This window comes from Nycticebus coucang, chromosome 1 (genome assembly GCF_027406575.1).
Source record: "Nycticebus coucang isolate mNycCou1 chromosome 1, mNycCou1.pri, whole genome shotgun sequence".
NCBI classification, from domain to species: Eukaryota; Metazoa; Chordata; class Mammalia; order Primates; family Lorisidae; genus Nycticebus; species Nycticebus coucang.
Genome location: NC_069780.1, coordinates 142,432,300 through 142,454,298, shown reverse-complemented (window position 1 = coordinate 142,454,298; position 21,999 = coordinate 142,432,300). Strand labels below are relative to the sequence as shown.

Here is a 21,999-nt window from a genome sequence, read left to right as displayed (position 1 = left end):
TTCTTTTTTTCTTATCACTCGGTCCTCCTTTCTTTCATCCCCTTTTTTTTTGCTCTTCAACCTTCTCACCCTTCTGGTCCTGTAACCTTTAGTCCACAGGCACAAGAACTTAAAGAGCAAGAGGAAGTGAAAGGAAAATTAGGGCAAGCAAACAGATAAAAGAAATCACTCATGAGGAAGAATCAGCAGAAAACTCCAGGCAACATGAAGAACCAGTCTAGAACAACCCCACCAAGGGACCATGAGGTAGCTACTGCAGATGATTCCACCAGTATAGAAATGTTAGGAATGACAGAAAGGGAATTTAGAATACACATGTTGAAAACAATGAAAGAAATGATGGAAACAATGAAGGAAATTGCTAATAAAGTGGAAAATAACCAAAAGGAAATCCAAAAACAGAATCAAATCAGAGATGAACGATATGAAGAATATAAAAAGGATATAACAGAGCTGAAGGAACTGAAACAGTCAATTAGGGAACTTAAAGATGCAATGGAAAGTATCAGCAACACGTCAGACCATGCAGAAGAAAGAATTTCAGAGGTAGAAGACAAAGTTCTTGAGATAACTCAGACAGTAAAAGAGGCAGAAAAGAAGAGAGAGAAAGCAGAACGTTCACTGTCAGAATTATGGGACTTTATGAAGCGTTCCAACATACGAGTTATAGGAATTCCAGAAGGGGAAGAAGAATGCCCCAGAGGAATGGAAGCCATACTAGAGAATATTATAAAAGAAAATTTCCCAAACATCACCAAAGATTCTGACACACTGCTTTCAGAGGGATATCGGACCCCAGGTCGCCTCAACTCTATCCGAGCTTCTCCAAGACACATTGTGATGAACCTGTCCAAAGTCAAGACAAAAGAAAAGATTCTGCAAGCTGCCAGGAGTAAGCGCCAGTTGACCTACAGGGGCAAATCCATCAGAGTGACTGCAGACTTCTCTAATGAAACTTTCCAAGCAAGAAGACAATGGTCATCTACCTTTAATCTACTTAAACAGAACAATTTTCAGCCCAGAATTCTGTACCCTGCTAAGCTAAGCTTAAAAATTGACGGAGAAATCAAATCATTTACGGATATACAAACATTGAGGAAATTCGCCACAACAAGACCAGCTCTACAGGAAATACTTCAACCTGTTCTGCACACTGACCACCAAAATGGATCAGCAGCAAAGTAAGAACTCAGAAATCAAAGGACAGAACCTAACCTCCACACTGATGCAAAAGATAAAACTAAGCAATGGACTCTCACAAAATAAGACAAATAGAATACTACCACACTTCTCAATTATCTGAATAAATGTTAATGGCTTGAATTCCCCACTGAAGAGACATAGATTGGCTGACTGGATTAAAAAACACAAGCCATCCATTTGCTGTCTGCAAGAAACACACCTGGCTTCAAAAGACAAATTAAAGCTCCGAGTCAAGGGTTAGAAGACAATTTTTCAGGCAAATGGAATTCAGAAGAAAAGAGGAGTTGCAATTATATTTTCAGATACATGTGGATTTAAAGCAACTAAAGTCAAAAAAGACAAAGATGGTCACTTTATATTGGTCAAGGGAAAACTACAACCAGAAGACATTTCAATTCTAAATATTTATGCACCCAATTAAAATGCTCCCAGATTCTTGAAGCAGACCTTACTCAGTCTGAGCAATATGATATCTGATAATACCATCATAACAGGGGACTTTAACACTCCTCTTACAGAGCTGGACAGATCCTCTAAACAGAAATTAAACAAAGATGTAAGAGATTTAAATGAGACCCTAGAACAACTATGCTTGATAGACCCATATAGAACACTCCACCCCAAAGATAAAGAATATACATTCTTCTCATCACCCCATGGAACATTCTCCAAAATTGATCATATCCTGGGACACAAAACAAATATCAACAGAATCAAAAGAATTGAAATTTTACCTTGTATCTTTTCAGACCATAAGGCACTAAAGGTGGAACTCAACTCTAACAAAAATGCTCAACCCCACACAAAGGCATGGAAATTAAACAATCTTCTGTTGAATAACAGATGAGTGCAGGAAGAAATAAAACAGGAAATCATTAACTTCCTTGAGCATAACAACAAGGAAGACACAAGCTACCAAAACCTGTGGGATACTGCAAAAGCAGTTTTGAGAGGAAAATTCATCGCTTTAGATGCCTACATTCGAAAAACAGAAGGAGAACACATCAACAATCTCACAAGAGATCTTAAGGAATTGGATAAAGAAGAACAATCTAAGCCTAAACTCAGTAGAAGAAAAGAAATATCCAAAATCAAATCAGAGATCAATGAAATTGAAAACAAAAGAATCATTCAGAAAATTAATGAAGCAAGGAGTTGGTTTTTTGAAAAAATAAATAAAATAGATAAACCATTGGCCAGACTAACTAGAAATAGAAAAGTAAAATCTCTAGTAACCTCGATCAGAAACGATAAAGGGGAAATAACAACTGATCCCACAGAGATACAAGAGATCATCTCTGAATACTACCAGAAACTCTATGCCCAGAAATTTGACAATGTGAAGGAAATGGATCAATATTTAGAATCACACCCTCTCCCTAGACTTAGCCAGGAAGAAATAGACCTCCTGAACAGACCAATTTCAAGTACTGAGATCAAAGAAACAATAAAAAAGCTTCCAACTTAAAAATGCCCTGGTCCAGATGGCTTCACTCCAGAATTCTATCAAACCTTCAAGGAAGAGCTCATTCCTGTACTGCAGAAATTATTCCAAAAAACTGAGGAAGAAGGAATCTTCCCCAACACATTCTATGAAGCAAACATCACCCTGATACCAAAACCAGGAAAAGATCCAAACAAAAAGGAGAATTTCAGACCAATCTCACTCATGCATATAGACGCAAAAATTCTCAACAAAATCCTAGCCAATAGATTACAGCTTATCATCAAAAAAGTCATTCATCATGATCAAGTAGGCTTCATCCCAGGGATGCAAGGCTGGTTTAACATACGCAAGTCCATAAACGTTATCCATCATATTAACAGAGGCAAAAATAAAGATCACATGATCCTCTCAATAGATGCAGAAAAAGCATTTGATAAAATCCAGCATTCTTTTCTAATTAGAACACTGAAGAGTATAGGCATAGGTGGCACATTTCTAAAACTGATTGAAGCTATCTATGACAAATCCACAGCCAATATTTTACTGAATGGAGTAAAACTGAAAGCTTTTCCTCTTAGAACTGGAACCAGACAAGGTTGTCCTCTGTCACCTTTACTATTCAACATAGTGCTGGAAGTTCTAGCCAATACAATTAGGCAAGACAAGGAAATAAAGGGAATCCAAATGGGAGCAGAGGAGGTCAAACTCTCCCTCTTTGCTGACGACATGATCTTATACTTAGAGAACCCCAAAGACTCAACCACAAGACTCCTAGAAGTCATCAAAAAATACAGTAATGTTTCAGGATATAAAATCAATGTCCACAAGTCAGTAGCCTTTGTGTACACCAATAACAGTTAAGATGAGAAGCTAATTAAGGACACAACTCCCTTCACCATAGTTTCAAAGAAAATGAAATACCTAGGAGTATATCTAACGAAGGAGGTGAAGGACCTCTATAAAGAAAACTATGAAATCCTCAGAAAGGAAATAGCAGAGGATATTAACAAATGGAAGAACATACCATGCTCATGGATGGGAAGAATCAACATTGTTAAAATGTCTATACTTCCCAAAGCAATCTACCTATTCAACGCCATTCCTATCAAAGTACCTACATCGTACTTTCAAGATTTGGAAAAAATGATTCTGCGTTTTGTATGGAACCGGAAAAAACCCCGTATAGCTAAGGCAGTTCTTAGTAACAAAAATAAAGCTGGGGGCATCAGCATACCAGATTTTAGTCTGTACTACAAAGCCATAGTGCTCAAGACAGCATGGTACTGGCACAAAAACAGAGACATAGACACTTGGAATCAAATTGAAAACCAAGAAATGAAACTAACATCTTACAACCACCTAATCTTTGATAAACCAAACAAGAACTTACCTTGGGGGAAAGACTCCCTATTCAATAAATGGTGTTGGGAGAACTGGATGTCTACATGTAAAAGACTGAAACTGGACCCACACCTTTCCCCACTCACAAAAATTGATTCAAGATGGATGAAGGACTTAAATTTAAGGCATGAAACAATAAAAATCCTCCAAGAAAGCTTAGGAAAAACACTGGAAGATACTGGCCTGGGGAAAGACTTCATGAAGAAGACTGCCATGGCAATTGCAACAACAACAAAAATAAACAAATGGGACTTCATTAAACTGAAAAGCTTCTGTACAGCTAAGGAGACAATAACCAAAGCAAAGAGACAACCTACACAATGGGAAAGGATATTTGCATATTTTCAATCAGACAAAAGCTTGATAACTAGGATCTATAGAGAACTCAAATTAATCCACATGAAAAAAGCTAACAATCCCATATATCAATGGGCAAGAGACATGAATAGAACTTTCTCTAAAGATGACAGACGAATGGCTAACAAACACATGAAAAAATGTTCATCATCTCTATATATTAGAGAAATGCAAATCAAAACAACCCTGAGATATCATCTAACCCCAGTGAGAATGGCCCACATCACAAAATCTCAAAACTGCAGATGCTGGCGTGGATGTGGAGAGAAGGGAACACTTTTACACTGCTGGTGGGACTGCAAACTAGTACAACCTTTCTGGAAGGAAGTATGGAGAAACCTCAAAGCACTCAAGCTAGACCTCCCATTTGATCCTGCAATCCCATTACTGGGCATCTACCCAGAAGGAAAGAAATCCTTTTATCATAAGGACACTTGTACTAGACTGTTTATTGCAGCTCAATTTACAATCGCCAAAATGTGGAAACAGCCTAAATGCCCACCAACCCAGGAATGGATTAACAAGCTGTGGTATATGTATACCATGGAATACTATTCAGCCATTAAAAAAAATGGAGACTTTACATCCTTCGTATTAACCTGGATGGAAGTGGAAGACATTATTCTTAGTAAAGCATCACAAGAATGGAGAAGCATGAATCCTATGTACTCAATCTTGATATGAGGACAATTAATGACAATTAAGGTTATGGGGGGGAAGCAGAAAGAGGGATGGAGGGAGGGGGATGGGGCTTTAGTGTGTGTCACACTTTAAGGGGGCAAGACATGATTGCAAGAGGGACTTTACCTAACAATTGCAATCAGTGTAACTGGCTTATTGTACCCTCAATGAATCCCCAACAATAAAAAAAAAAAAAAAAAAAACATATTACCAGTTTCTTAGCCTTTGCTTTCTCAATATCCTTTATCATTGGAAAAACAAATGTTTATCATTTGAAGGATCTTTTGAAAAGCAATTGTTCTTTTCTAAAAAGTTTTTATTTTTAATTATAAGTACCTAATAGTTGTAAATATTTATGGAATACATATGATGTTTTGATACATGCATACATTGTGTGATGATCAAATCAGAGTACATGGGGTATCCTTCACATGAAGAAATTATCATATCTTCGGGTTAGGAATATTCCAATTCCACTCTTCTAGTTATTTTAATGTATACAATAAATTATTGTTAACTATAGTCACCTATGGTGTTACCAAATATTAGGTCTCACTCATTCTAACTGTAGTTTAGCACCTAATATCCATCCCAACCTCATCCCTTCTCTCCCTACCATCCTTTCCAGCTTCTACTATCCATCATTCTATTCTCTATCTCTGTAAGTTCATTTTTTTTTTAATTTTTAGCTACCATATCTGAGCGAAACACATGAAATTAGTCTTTCTGTGACTCACTTATTTCACTTAACATCATGTCCTGTAGTTCCATCATGTGTTGCAAATGACAGAATTTCACTCTTTTTTATAGCTGAATTGTGTATCTGTATCACATTTTCTTTACCCATTCATCTGTTGATGAACACTTACATTGATTCTTTATCTTGACTATTGTAAATAGTACTGCAATAAACATGGGGAATACAGGTATCTTTTTAAGATATGATTTCCTTTCTTTTATATACAGACCCAGCAGGGGGACTGCTGAATCGTATAGTAGTTTTATTTTTAGTTTTTTGAGGAAGCTCCATACTGTTCTCCATAGTGGCTATACTAATTTACATTCCCACCAAAAATGCTCAATGGTTTCCCTTTCTCCACATCCTCATCAGCATTTGCTATTGCCTCTTTTTGGCTTAAAAGCCTTTTTAACTGGGGTGAGATAATATCTCAATGTAGTTTTGATTTATATTTCTCTGATAATTAGTGATGTGAGTTATGTTTTCTTGTTAGTTATTTGTATGTATTCTTTTGAGAACTGTCTATTCAAATCTTTTTTCCATTTGATTTTTTTATCCTACTGAGTTGTAAATTTTGAGTATGTCTCTCAGGCCCCTAAACCAGTTTGAAAAGTTAAATCAAGAACTTCAGAGAAATAGGCTGGAGGGCAAGATCCCCTAAATGCTTCATTTTATATACCTTTCAAAAACTTTAATCATTACCTTCCCTCTTAATTGTGTTCATAAGTATGTATGTTTTGCTAATTTAGCCCTGACATGTGTTAACTGACCATAAAAAGACAGGACCAAAGATAGGGGAGACAAGCAAACAAAAAGTAGCAAAGTAAGGGAAACAGAGGAAATTATTTAAAATTCTGCGAGAGTTGAACCTAATATATATTAATTTCCCAATATCAATTTCAAGACATTAGTATTCTAATTGAAAACCACATTTGTCTTTTTACATAACAGGCAAACATATAATTGCCATGTAGGGAGAACCTGAAATGAGAAAGATGGCAAAAAGAGCAATTTGGTGGAAAAACTGAGAATTTAGTTTTGAAAATATTAAGTTGAGTTACATGAAGATGTCAATTAAGCAAAAAGATATAAAAAAAGAGTTTGGGGGAGGGGTCAAGGCTAGAGATGTATATTTGGAAAGAGGTGATACTTAAAGCTATATAGATGTACTTAACTCTATTGATGATACTGAAAACCATAAAAATGAATTTGACCACTAAGTAAGTTGAGAAGAGATTGTGAGAGAAGTGTTTTTTTTCTTAGTCCAAAAAGACTTTTTAGAAATATTTCTATCAATATTGCTTTAACATTGGTGTATTATGAAGGTGCTGAGAATTTATGAAATCAGAAAGTATATCATGCATAAACATGCTAGTTTTTCAAAAATTTTTATTATAGTATAGGAAAGATGTAGCTAATTGAGTAGACACTGTCTCAGAATGACCCAGTGTTAATTCTAACCAAAAAAGGGAAGGAAGAACTACTAATAAGTAAGTTTCTTTTTTGTTTTTTACAAGTTCTATAAAAAATATTTATTGGGGGTCATAGTCAGTATTATAGTACTAGAAAAAGAAGGTGGGGAAGATAGTATGAAAGAATATACTAAATTTTTATACTTACCTGATATCCTTACTAAACTAACATTCATTTTAGCAGTTCTATTTATATATTCTTTACTGCTTTCTACAAGGATGTAAGTTTCTAAATGAAGTTTTCATCTTCTTATTCCCCAACTCTCCTCTTTCTCTTTTTACTATTCTACCTTCAATAATCAAAAACGCCTCATTTCTCAACATCAGAATTCTAACATTTCTGCCTGGCATCCAGTTCTTTGGAATAAGAGAAAAAAAGAGAGTAAAATGTTAATTCAAATGGTTCTTAAAAGCCTTTCTGAACTAGAGAGAAAAGAGGCATTGAATTTTTTCACTGCTTTGCATATATTAGCACTTAATCACACACACACAATCTATCCTCTACTCCTGCCGCGGACATTTTTCTAAACCTCATCACGTCACTTTTCTGCTTAAATCTCTGTAATGTCATCCATTATGTAAAGTAAATTAAAACCTAATTTTTAAATTAATTATTTGAGTTTTTACCATAAAAGAAATGATTTATTCTATAACTTCACTTGTTTCACTTCACATTGTGCCGTGCCTGGGCCCCTGCAACTTCTCTATCATTACTGCATATCATTCTCCCTTTGTTTACTGTACTGTACTTCACTTCGTTTCCTCAAACCCACCAAGCTTATTCTTTGACTCATTCACCACTGACACCTAGCAGCCAATAATACGATGTTATAAATTAAATAAACATAGGTTGGGGCGGCGCCTGTGGCTCAAGGAGAAGGGTGCTGGTCCCATAAGCCGGAGGTGGCGGGTTCAAACCCAGCCCCGGCCAAAAACCACACAAAAAATAAATAAATAAATAAATATAGGTTGAATGACCCAGTGAATGAATTTCTACCTGTCCAACTTCATTTCCTATAATTCCTTACCCACACATTCCACTTTAAAAATACTGACCTATTAGGTCCCCAAATGAGGCTATTTTCTTTTTCACCTTTTCCATATCATTATACATGTAGTACCTCCTTCTTGAACAGGCTCCCATAATTTATCCAAATCCTATTAAACTTTAAGATCCCTGATAAAATATTATAACCTGAATGAAGCTATGCTTAGATACTCCTCCATGCATAATTAGGTGCTACTTCTGTGGCTCCACTATACTTTTTTTTCTCAAAATCTGGTGTGTGCCCATTAATAATAGCTTCAAATTATTCATATGCCTCCCTACCACAGGCTTAGCCCTGTACTGAAATGACATATATTACGTCATACATCACAACCATCAAAAAGTCTTGGTATTCAGTCCCAAATGCCAACTAATAGATGCCAAATGCAGGATTCAAGGTTTATATGACTCCAAAACCCAATTTCCACTATGCAAAATATCTATTAAATAAATACCTAAATAATTAATATATTACACTCAATTAGCCATCAATAAGCTGCAAGTCAAAACCATAATTAGATATCACTTTACACCCACTAGAAAGACTATTATTATACAAAGAGAGACAACAAAAAGTGCAGGCAATGACATGAAGAAATTGAGACTATTATACATTGCTGGTGGTGATATAATGTAGTGCAGACACTTTAGTGAACAGTTTGGCAGTTCCTCAAAGGTTAACAAGTCATACAGCACAGCAATTTCACTCTTAGGTATATACTCAAGGGTAATGAAAACACATATCACACAAAAACTTACTTATGAATGTTCATGGCAGGATTTTTCACAGTACCCAAAAAGGAGAAAGAATCCACGTGTCGTCAACTGATAAATTAATGAATAAAATATGGTATATCCACACAAAGGACTATCATTTGGTCATAAGAAGTAATGAAGTACTAATACGGGCTTCAGTTTGGATGAACCCTAAAAACATTCTAAGTAAAAAAAAGTCACAAAAGATAACATTTTATAATTTTACTTATATGAAATGTCCAAAATATATAAATCTATACTGGAGAAATGGAAGGTGACCGCTAGTACGTACAGGGTTTCATTTCAGGGTGATGAAAATGTTCTAAAATTAATTGTGGTGATGATTGCATAACTCTGTAAATATTCTAAAAAATCACTGAATTATATATGTTAAGTGAGTGAATTATAAGGTATATAAATTGTATCTGAATAAAGCTGTTAAAGAAAAAAAGAAGCTGATAGAATTAGACCTAAACTCGATTTTATTCATTATTAACATGAGGTACTAATTAAATGAGACACCAACTAAAACTGAAAAGAAGCGACAATCTAAATTCATAATAGATAAATACATAAATTACATCTCTAAATCTTCCCTTATTATTTATTAGAATTTAAAAAATAGTAAAATGACATCAACATGTGTCCAAAAATGATAAAAAAAAACTAACACTTATTGATGACTTACAAGGTATTTAGCCATAAAAAGCAAATTGGGGTAAATTGGAACTCTCCCACACTGCTGTGAAGTGTGAGAAGTAGTAAAGTCACAGTGTAGAGAATTTAGCCAGTGCTTACTAGAGTTAAAAATGCTTATTCCTTATGATTGATCAATTTACTTCTAGGTATCTGGACTCAAGAACTCCTCAGATATATTAAAAGAAACAGATACTAAGATGTTGATTATAGCATCACTTATTCTAATGGAAAAATCAGAAATAACCTAAATGCTCATCAGTAAAAGATACAGCGTTAAAATTAGTTAAATAGACCTATGTGTAATGACTAGATAAATCTTGAAGCCAGAAAGACGAATTTAAAAAATCAAATTAGAAAAGGATAACTACAGTTTCTCAGAGAGTGTAATTAAAACACAAAGTTAAACACAAAATTAATCCCAATATTAATTTTAAAAATAAAACAAATAAAAATATATTTTGTGTATTGTTTTATTCATGCCTTTTGATACATATATGCTAATGCATCAAAAGAATAAAAACTTAGATGTGACAGATACATACAAACTTTATGATGATGGTTATCTCAGACGAAGAAACCAGGAAATAATATGGGATACAAGAAAGCATTCAACTTTATGATAATCTTTTATTTTTTTTAAGAATTCAAAGAAAATACAGTAAAATGTTTACATTTGCTAAACCTACATGGGTATCATATATTTTCTGTATTTTCTATCAGTTTGAAATGTTTTAAATTAGGTAATCATATTATTGTTAATGTCCAGTTCTTGACAACTGTATTATTGTTATATAAAATATTAACATTAGAAGAACACAATGAGGGGTATAAGAGAATTCTTTGTACTTTTTTATTTTGTAATTCTAAAATACGCTAAAAATTATGTTTTTAAATTGTTAATAAAAACAATAAAATTTCTTTAGACAAAAATATATGGCTTTCCAACTTGGGAACTGTAGGATGGCTCCTGCAAAGAAGGGTGGCGAGAAGAAGAAGGGCCGGTCTGCTATCAACGAGGTGGTGACTCGAGAATACACTATCAATATTCACAAGCGCATCCATGGAGTGGGCTTCAAGAAGCGTGCCCCTTGGGCACTCAAAGAGATCCGGAAATTTGCCATGAAAGAGATGGGAACTCCAGATGTGCGCATTGATACCAGACTTAACAAAGCTGTCTGGGCCAAAGGCATAAGGAATGTACCATACCGTATCTGTGTGTGGTTATCCAGAAAACGCAATGAAGATGAAGATTCACCAAACAAGCTCTATACTTTGGTTACCTATGTACCTGTTACTACTTTCAAAAATCTACAGACAGTCAACGTGGATGAGAACTAACTGGTGATTGTCATACATATCAAATAAAATTATAAAATCACCAAAATATATATATATATATGCACTTGTAGAGGTCAAACACATGGCAATCATAATCCTTATTACTATTATTTTTAAAAACCAATATTATTTAAATTATTTTAAAGATTTTTTAAAAGCCAAATTAAAGGATTGAAAGCCACCAATTTATTCATCAAATTTCCTTCCTCCTCAGCAAATTGTGACATTATTTCAGAATGTACCTTAAACTACGGAAACTGACAGAAAGAAGCAACCTGCAAACTTAAAGCTCCCAAGGAAAGAAGAGCAAATAGGGTGCTGCCAGGAACTCGGGGCTCCAGCCTACAAGATAGATGCAAGTACCCAGTGATCTAGTGGAGATATTATGCACTGACACCAGCACCTAGTCCAGCCTTTAAAGCAATTATGGAACTCTTTTTCTGGAATGACTACCAGAGTTGTCATCATACAAAGATCTGAAAATAAGTTTGTGAACTTGCCACCATGCACTTGGTAAGGTTACATAACCTTGGTATAACAATGTCTCACAGCTGTGTTGATGTCAATGTGTGGCCATGTCTGGATGAGTGGTATTCACTATTGTTGTTGGCATGTTTTTGTGTGCAGTACAATGACAACTCTCATGGTCACTCCAGAAAAAAAGTTCCAAAATTGCTTTGAAGGGTGGACTAGGCACTGGCACCGGTGCATAACTTTCCTAGCTTTCCAAGGGGAGTACTTCAAAGGTAACCACAGTGATATTTAGAAATGTAGCCTTAGCCCATGATAAGTTTGCGAACTAAATTGCCAGGCTTTGTATTGACAAATTATAAAATCCACATATGACAAACCCACAGCCAACATTATGAGGAGTACGGAAAAGCTGAAAGCATTCCTACAAAGAACAAGACAAGAATGCCCATTCTCACCACTTCTATTCAAAATAATGTTATAAGTTTTAGCCAGAGCAATTATGCAATAGAAAGAAATAAAGTGTATCCAAATCAGGAAAGAGGAAAGAGGAGGTCAAACTATCACTTTTTGTTGATAATCTGATCTTATATCTAGAAACCTCAAGGATTATACCAAGAGACTCCTGAAATGATAAATTCAGCAAAGTCTCAGGTTACAAAATCAATGTACACTAATCAGCAGCATTCCTATACACCAATAACAGTCAGACTTCAAACTGAGCATTAGATCAAAGGCTCAGTACTATTTACAATAGCTACAAATAAATAAAATACCTAGGAGTACACTTAATCAAAAAGGAAAAAAATCTCTACAAAGACAACTGAGAATCACTGAGGAAAGAAATCACAGATGATACAAACAAATGGAAAGACGTAACATGTTCATGGATTGGAATCAACACTGTTAAAATGCCCATACAACTCAAAGGAATTCATAGATTTAATGCAATTCTCTTCAAAATACTGTTATATTTCAAAGTCTAGAAAAAATAATTCTACACTTTATTTGGAACAAGAAAAGAGCCTAAATAGCCAAGGCAATATTAAGCAAAAGGAACAAATCTAGAGGCACCACATTACCAGACTTCAAACAATACTACAAGGTTATAGTAACCAAAATAGCGTGGTATTGGCACAAAAGTAGAGACATAGATCAGTGGAACAGAACAGAAAGGCCAGCTATAAAACCATCCACATACAGCCAACTGATCTTTGACAAGGCAGACAACAAAGTAAACTGGGCAAAAGAATCCCTATTAAATAAATGGTTCTGGGAAAATTGGGTAGCCACATACAGAAGAATGACACAGATCCATCTCTCACCACTCACAAAAATTAATTCAAGATAAATTAATACTAAAATGTAAGGAAAGAAAACATAAAACTCTAGAAGAAAATACTGGAGAAACCTTTCTAGACATCAGCCTCAGTGAAGAATTTATGAAAAAGACACGAATGGCAATCACAACAACAACAAAAAATAAATAAATGGGATTTGATTAAATTTAAAGGTTTCTGCACAGCCAAGAAAATAATCAATAGAGCAAACAATCTATAGAATGAGAGAAAATATTGACAAGCTATATATCCAATAAAGGACTAATACCTAGAATCTACAAAGATCTCAAACAAATCAAACAACTCCATTAAAAAGAGGGAAAAGACAGGAAGAGAAGCTTTTCAAAGACAGAAGATGAACAAATGATCAATAAAGACATGAAAAAACGCCTAGTGTCACTAATCATCAGGGAAATGCAAATTAAAACCACAATGAGATATTAGCTTACCCCAGTTAAAATGACTTTTATTAAAAAGTCTCCAAACAACAGATGTTGGCATGACCTACCATTTAATCCAAAAATCCTCCATGGCTATTTACCCAAAAGAATAAAATAGCTTTTCATCAAAAGGATACCTGCACTCAAATGTTTATTGTCCAAATGTTTTTAGTCCAATTCACAACTGCAAAGATGAGGAATCAACCCAGTGCCCATCAATTCATGAGTAGATTAACAAAACGTGCTTTATGTAAACTATGGAACACTATTCAGCAATGAAGGAGGACAATGTGATGCCTTTTGCAACAACCTGTATGGAGCTGAAGACCATTATCCTAAGTTCAGTATCTAAAGAACGGAAAAACAAATACCACAGGTACTCACTATTAAATGAGAACTAACTAATGAGCACACATGTGGCAAAGAGGGAAATAAAACTCAATGGAAATCAAGCAAAGGGAAAGAGGAGGAAGAAATGTGTGAAAATCTAAACAGGCACAATGAACACTATCTGGATGACAGCCACCTGACTCAACAAGCATTACAAAAGCAATTCATATAACAAAAAACATTTGTACCCCCCTAATACTTTTAAATAATAAAAAAAAGTACTTTATTTTACCTTACCATGGAATCCTGAGGCTTAATGGAACCTTGAAAATTAGTCAATGACCCCACTTGTTCAAATCATTTTTAAAAAGATGGGCTCAAATCTATAACCCTAGAACTCTGGGAGGCTGAGACAGGTGGAACAGCCTGAGCAAGAGCGAGACCCTGTCTCTACTAAAAATAGAAAAACTAGTCAGGTATTTTGGTGCATGCCTATAGTCCCAGCTATTTGGGGAGGCTGAGGCAAAAGGATTGCTTAAGCCCAAGAGTTTGAGGTTGTTGTGAGCTATGACACTATAGCACTCTACACAGGGCAACAGAGTGAGACTCTATAAATAAAATAATTAATTAATTAATAGTGCCAACCAAGGTAGCAGCTCTGGATTCTATGTACATTAAAGAAGAGTTGGCAGCAATCTGCTTCATTTAGCTCTTTCCCTCCCTCCTCTCTTTCCTGTCCTTAATCTTGAGGTTTTAATGCATAGCAATGATTTTGTTTCAGGCTGGACTGCAGAGACTGGAGATGGGTGATGGAGAAGTTATGTACCACTAAACTACACAAGACATTGCCTAACTAATTAGAACTAAAGAAAAAGAAAGATACTCATCTGTTTTCTTCTCTATAGTGAATAAGTAAATATAACTAGAAAGTATCTCTAATAGGACTAATTGTTATGAAATTACCTAGTTTATTTGTTTACTTATTGTCTACCTCCATATATTAGAATTTAAGTTATAATGAAAGCAGGGAATTTATCTGTACAGTTCATCCCGAATCCCTCCATCTAAGATAATGCCTTGCATATCTTGGAATCCAATAAATATTTTAAGTATGAAAGTGAATGTATTACTATTACAAATAGATCTCATGTTTCTAGATGCCTAATCTATTTCAGTATTCTTTTGAGCCTTTTTTTTTTTTTTCAGTTTATGGCTGGGGCTGGGTTTGAACCCACCACCTCCAGCATATGGGGCCAGCGCCCTACTCTTTGAGCCACAGGTGCCGCCCCTATTTCAATATTCCATTATCACTTACTTGTACTGTAAGTACAATTAGAGGTTTAATTTTATTTTACTAACTATTCAATTTCTACTGAACAACTGGTCTTAAAACGTTTAGTCTTTTTCTTTCACAGTTAAAATAAGACATATATTTTAATACTAAACTCAAAGATTAACCTGTTACTAAAATAAAGCTGGGTAATAGTTTTCAAGTCCCCATATAGTTAGCAGAAAATATGTATAAAACAGTCCATTTACATAATACTTTTTAATTTGCTGCAAATTACTCACTAGTTGAACTTTGCCACATAATACACAATTATTGAACATCATCTTTTAATTGTGTATTGGTTTACATGAACTCTTTTAATTTCCAGAGTCTATTCAATGATTTTAACTTAAAGAAAAAACTTATGCTCAAATAATATAAGCATTAAGAATTAAGGCCCCTCACAAATCCCCTAGGGAATGTACAGTTTTAAAAAATCCATTATTTCTTGATTCAAACTCGAACATTTCTGAAAATATGCCAAACTAATTAAAAAAATATTGTGGAGAAAGAAGCAAAACATGAGAAATGACTAAACTTTAAACAGTATTTTAATTGTAATAGATTTTAAAGAATTAATATGACAAACAAAATTTTATGAGTTTACTATTTCTTTGTGTGTTTATTGTTGTTTTCATTTTAACAGATTAGACCTACGAGAAGAATCCCTAGTGAACTGGACAAGGTGATGTCCATTCAGGAGGCTGATACAGAAGAAACTCTTGAGCCCAGTAATTCAAGACTCTAGTGAGCTATCTTCACGCAACTGCATATCAGCCTGGGCAACAGAGTGAGACCTCATTAGGGAGGAAAAAAAGAAAAAAAAAAGAATCCCTGCTGCATGCAATATTAAAGTTCACATAGTCAGCTAGCTAGAGATTTTAAAAAATATTTCTGGGAGTACAAGAAGCTATTAATTACTGACAGGGTGGTAAGATGTAAAGTAGAAAGCTGCAGGACTCAGAGGGCAGAATGCTAAAGAAATGAAAGAGTTGGTGAAAAGTAGTGACAAATCCCAGATACTATGGAGCCATGTGAAGGAAATCTCCAAATATGTACTGTAAAAGATCATGAGTCCATATTTAAGAAAGAAAAAAAAAAAAAAACTCTTCTTTGTGTAGAATGCCAATTAACAAATATAGAACAGATGATGCCAAGACTAGAGGATAAATATTTGATACAAAAAGAAGATACTTACAATCTCAAAGTAATTTGCTGAAAATTATTTATTAATTTAAAAAAGAAAAATGCAAAGGGGAACATGGCAGATATTACCTGACTCAAGTGATTAAAGTTAACATTGCCAATATTTGGAAAAATTAATATCATGTGCTTCCTGATATTGAAGCATTTAAAAAGAAATAACATTACTTCGATGTTATTCCTATGAAATTAGTGTTAACTAAATCTACTCCAGAGGAAACATCAGAAAAACTGAAATGAAGGCATACTCCATGAAAAAGTACTATTTACTCTTTTTTTTTATTGTTGGGGATTCATTGAGAGTACAAAGAACCAGGTTACACTGATTGCATTATTTACTCTTTTAAAATATCAAAATCAAGCTAAAGAAAGGCTGAGGAAGTTTTAGATCAAAAGAGACTCTCAAAGAAGACAAGACAAATAATGGGCGATCCTAGATTAGACACTGGACTGCAGAGGAAAATAGCTATAAAGTATATTATTAAGACAACTGATAAAATTCAAATATGAATTATAAGTTAACTAACAGTACTGTATCAATGTTAAATGCCTTAATTTTGGCAATTGAACTATGGTTACATAAAAGAATGTCTTTCTTTTAGAAAATACAAACTGAAGTATTTAGGGATAAAGGGAAATGATGCCTCCAATTACTCTCAAATGGCAGAAAGAAATTTAAAAATGTTTGCCTAAAACTTTTGCTTCCAGTCAAGATAGAGTGATAAGTATCAAATTCATTCTTCTTTCTGAAACATTTTTAAAATGAACAAATTATATAAAATGTCAGCTTGCAATACACTAAACATTCAGGAAACAAAGAACAGTGATCCTTAAAAATGGAAAAATAAAGAAAGTGAGCCCTGTGATTGCTTCCAGACTACTACACTGAGAATTTTGATGTCATGGCACCAAGTGGGAAAGCCAAACAGGGCTCAGTGGATGCTTTGAGTTGAAGGGATGGAGCAGATAACATAAGAGACAGGACAACAAGAATTTATAGATCAGAGTACACAAAGAGAACACTGGGGATTTGCAAAGGGTCCCCCATAACTACTTAGCTGAGTAATCATCAAGTCATGGATGTGAAAGAAGCACTCAAGTAACAATGTCCAGCACTGACACAGAATTAGATGCAGAGCCTGTACATACTTAGCCCACGAGGAAAACCTCAAGATTAATGGGGCATTGGGTAGAGTACCCAGAAGGGACTTGCTTCAGTATTAGACAAAATTAGATTGAACACTGATCTTAGCCCCCATAACAAATTTTAAAACCACAATAGAGAAGAATCAATAGTTCCCAAGAAATTTAACTGGATTCCAGAAAAAAAGCTCAACTATATTTATAGATCATTTTGGGTAGTATGTATAGACATTTTAACAATGTTGATTGTGCCAATCCATAAGCATGATATGTTTTTTATCTGTTTATGTCCTCTGAATTTCTTTTCTCCGTGCTTCATAGTTGTCTCTGTTAAGGTCTTTCACCTCCTTAGTTAAATGTATTCCTAAGTATTTTCTTTTCTTTGTTGCTATTGTGAAAGGTAGTCTTTGATTTGATTCTCAACTTGACTGTTGCTGGTGTATATGAATGCTAATGATTTGTGTACATTGATTTTGTAACATGAGACTTAGCTAAATTTATTTATCAACTCCAGGAGTCTTTTGGTAGAATCTCTGGGGTTTTCTACACATAAGATCATATTGTCTGGGGCGGTGCCTGTGGCTCAGCGGGTAGGGCGCCGGCCCCACATGCCGAGGGTGGTGGGTTCAAACCCGGCCCCGGCCAAACTGCAACAAAAAAATAGCCGGGCGTTGTGGCGGGCGCCTGTAATCCCAGCTACTTGGGAGGCTGAGGCAAGAGAATCGCCTAAGCCTAGGAGTTGGAGGTTGCTGTGAGCTGTGTGACGCCACGGCACTCTACCAAGGGTGATAAAGTGAGACTCTGTCGCTACAAAAAAAAAAAAAAAAAAAAGATCATATTGTCTGGCTCGGCACCCATAGCTCAGTGAGTAGGATGCCGGCCATATACACCACCAAGACTGGCAGGTTCGAGCCTGGCCTGGGCCTACTAAACAACAATGACAAACTGCAACCAAAAAATAGCTGGGTTTTGTGGTGGGTACCTGTAAGGAGGCTGAGGCAAGAGAATCACTTTAGCCCAAGAGTTTGAGGTTGCTGTGAGCTGTGACACAATGGCACATTACCCAGGGCAACATAATGAGATTCTGTCTCAAAAAAAAAAAAAGATCATACCATCAGCAAAGAGCAATAGCTTGACCTCTTCTTTCCCCATTTAGAAATTCTTGATTTCTTTCTCCTGTCAAATTGCTATGGCTAGACATTCCAGCACTATTTTGAATACAAGTGGAATAATAGGTAAGCTTGTCTTATTCCATTTCTAAGCAGGATGCTTTTAATTTTTCTCCAAGCAGTATGAAGTTGGCAGTCGGTTTGTCATACATGGCTTTTTCAATTTTCAGGGAAGTCCCATCTATGCCTATTTTGTTGAGCATTCTTATCATAAAAGGATGCTGGATTCTGTCAAATGCTTTTTTGTGTCTATTGAAAGGATCTTATGGTCTTTGTTTTTGTTTCTATTTGTGTGGTGAATTACATTTATAGATTTGCATGTGTTGAACAATCTTTACATACCTGGGAGGAAGCCTATTTGGTCATGGTATATTATTTTTTTTGATATGCAGCTGAATTCGCTTTGCTAAAATTTTATTGAAAATTTTTGTATCTGTATCTATAAGGGAAATTGATTTGAGTTTTGTTGTTGTTTTGTCATTTGTTTACTGGCTTTGGTATCAGGGCAATATTGGCTTTAAAGAAGAGTTGGGAAGGAGTCCTTTCTTGTCAGTGTTATGGAGTAATTTCTGCAGCATAGGTACCAGTTCTTTGTAGGTTTGGTAAAATTCAGGTGTGAAAACATCTATTCTAGGTTTTTTGTTGTTGTTAGAAGACTTTTTATTGCTGCTTCAATTTTGATACTTGATATTGGTCTATTCAGGAGTTCTATTTCTTCCTGGTTGAGCCTAGGGACGTTGACTATTTCCAAGAATTTGTCCATTTCCTCCACTTTTTCAAGTTTACATGCATACGCATTTTTATAGTATTCAGAGATAATTATTTTGTATTTCCATGGTATAACTTGTGATTTCTTTTTAATTTATGACAGAATTTATTAGTCTTTTCTGCTTCTGGTTAATCTAGTGAGAGGTCTGTTGATTCTGTTTAGCTTTTCAAAGAACCATCTTTTTCTTTCATTAATCTTCTGTACAATTCTTCTGTTAATCATTTCATTTAGTTCTGCTCATCTACAGATGCAATGCAATCCTCATTAAAATACTAAGGTCATTTTTCACAGATCTAGGAAAAAAAAGTTCAGTCTTGCATATGGAACCCAGAAAATACCCTGAAATGCCAAAGGAACCTTAATCAATAAAAACAAATTGGGAGGCACCACATTACCTGATTTCAAGCTATACAAGGATATAGTAAGCAAACCACCATAGGAGTGGTATAAACACAGAGACATAGACCTAGGGATCCAAAAGAGAACCTAGATGTAAAATCATGCTCATATTGCAATCTGATCTTTGACAAAGGAGACAAAAACAGGCTGAGGAGAAGAATCTCTATTCAATAAACAATGCTGGGAAAATTGGATAGTCACATGTAGGAGACTGAAACTGGATCCACACTTCTCATAACTCACAAATATTAATTCATGATGGATAATGGACTTAAACCTAAGACATAAAACTATAAGAATCTGGAAGAGTCTTATGGATATTGGCCCACACAAAGAATTTTGAAGAAGTCCCCAAAGGCAATCACAGCAACAACAAAAATTAACAAATGGGACTTGATTAAATTAAAAAGCTTCTGTACAGTCAAGTAAACAATAGAGCCAAAAGACAACATACAGAAAAGGAGAAAATATTTGCATCCTATACATCCAATAAAGGGCTGAAACCAGAATCCATAAAAAAAGAAAAACACATCAAAAAACTCCATTACAAAAATTGGTCAAATACATGTAAACATCTTTTGTACTAACCTGAATGGCACTGACAACATTCTTCTTAGTGAAGTATCTCAAGAATGGAGAAGCAAGACTCCAATGTACTCAATTCTAATATGAAACCAAGTAGCCAATCTATTACACACACACATAAGAGAAAAATTCAAATCAATTCAAGGTCAGAGGCAGGGCAACGAGGGAGCAGAGAGAAGAGAGGGAGATGGAGCTGTTCCTGCTTAATGCGCACAATGTTAGACTGGATGGCACACCTTTTGGGGGTGGGACACAATTATAAAAGGGACTTTATCTGACAAATGCAAACATTATAACCTAATTCTTTGTACCCTTAATTAACCTGAAACAATAAAAAAAATACACTTCTTGAAAAAGAAACTTTTCTAAGAAGATAGACTAAAGGCCAATAAGTATATGGAAAAAATGCTGAAAAAATGCTAATCATCAGGGAATTATTGAATTTGGTCAAATCAAAACCACAATGAGATATCATTAACTACAGTGAAAATGGTGTTTATCAAAAAGTATCAAAATAGCCAGGCACAAAATAGCGGGGCATTGTGGCAGGCGCCTGTAGTCCCAGCTACTCGGGAGGCTGAGGCAGGAGAATCGCTTAAGCCCAGGAGTTGGAGGTTGCTGTGAGCTGTGTGATGCCATGGCACTCTACCCAGGGCCATAAAGTGGACTCTGTCTCTACAAAAAAAAAAAAAAAAATAGCCAGGCGCAGTGGTTCATGCCTGTAATCCTTGCACTCTGTGAGGCCGAGGTAGGCAGATTGCCTGAGCTCACAGGTTCAAGACCAGCCTGAGCAAGAGTAAGATCCCATCTCTAAAAATAGCTGCGTGCTGTGGCAGGCGCACGTAGTCTCACCTACTCGGGATGCTGAGGCAAGAGAATTGCTGGAGCCTAGGAGTTTGAGGTGGCTGTTAGCTATAACACCATGGTACTCTACTGAGGGGTGACAAATTCTAATATAAACCAGTAGATGATCTATTACACACCCACAAAGGAGGCTCTGTCTCAAAAAAAAAAAAAGTATCAAAATAACAGATGCTGGTGTGGATGGGGAAAGAAAGGAACTTTTACACACCTCTAATGGGACTGTGAACTAGTACAACCACTATGGAAAAGGAGTATAGAGATACTTTAAATAACAAAAAGTAGGCCTATCATTTGACAAGCAATCTCACTACTGGGGATTTACCCAGTGGGAGAAAAAAAATCATTCTATCCAAAAGACACTTGTATTCATGTTTATTGCAGCACAATTCATAATCAAAAAGATGTGTAATCACCCAAGTGCCCATCAATACACAAGTAGATTAATAAAATTTGGTACACATACAACATGGAACACTATTCAGCCTTAAAAAAAGGTGAACTAATGCCTTTTTTTAACAACATGGATGGAACTAGGGACCATTCTTCTAAGTGAAGTATCACAAAAATGGACAAGCAAACACATGTACCCACTATTAAGACACACAGAAATAAAACCCAATAGAAGCCAAGCAGGTGGGAGAGGGGAAAGAGAAGACAGGTAGATTCATATTTAACATCACACTATCTGGGTGATGGGTACACATATAACTTTGACTCAAACTGTGCAAACACAATGCTTGTAACCAAACTGTACTTACATAAAAATCAGAAATTTTTTCAAGTGTATTTCTGTAAATACAAAACCCCTGGCACTC

At 35.3% G+C, this 21,999-nt stretch overlaps 2 protein-coding genes across 2 annotated transcripts in view; one reads left to right on the top strand and one right to left on the bottom strand.

Moving 5' to 3' along the window:
* The window catches only part of ADAMTS6 (ADAM metallopeptidase with thrombospondin type 1 motif 6), a 410,832-nt gene that overhangs the window by 319,847 nt on the left and 68,986 nt on the right, over positions 1-21,999 (bottom strand). The gene's annotated exons all lie outside the window — the stretch shown is intronic.
* Positions 10,745-11,187, top strand: LOC128584727 (60S ribosomal protein L31-like). Its single transcript, XM_053589868.1, has one exon. The coding sequence runs from the start codon at positions 10,764-10,766 to the stop codon at positions 11,139-11,141; it is 378 nt and encodes a 125-aa protein (XP_053445843.1). The 5' UTR covers positions 10,745-10,763; the 3' UTR covers positions 11,142-11,187.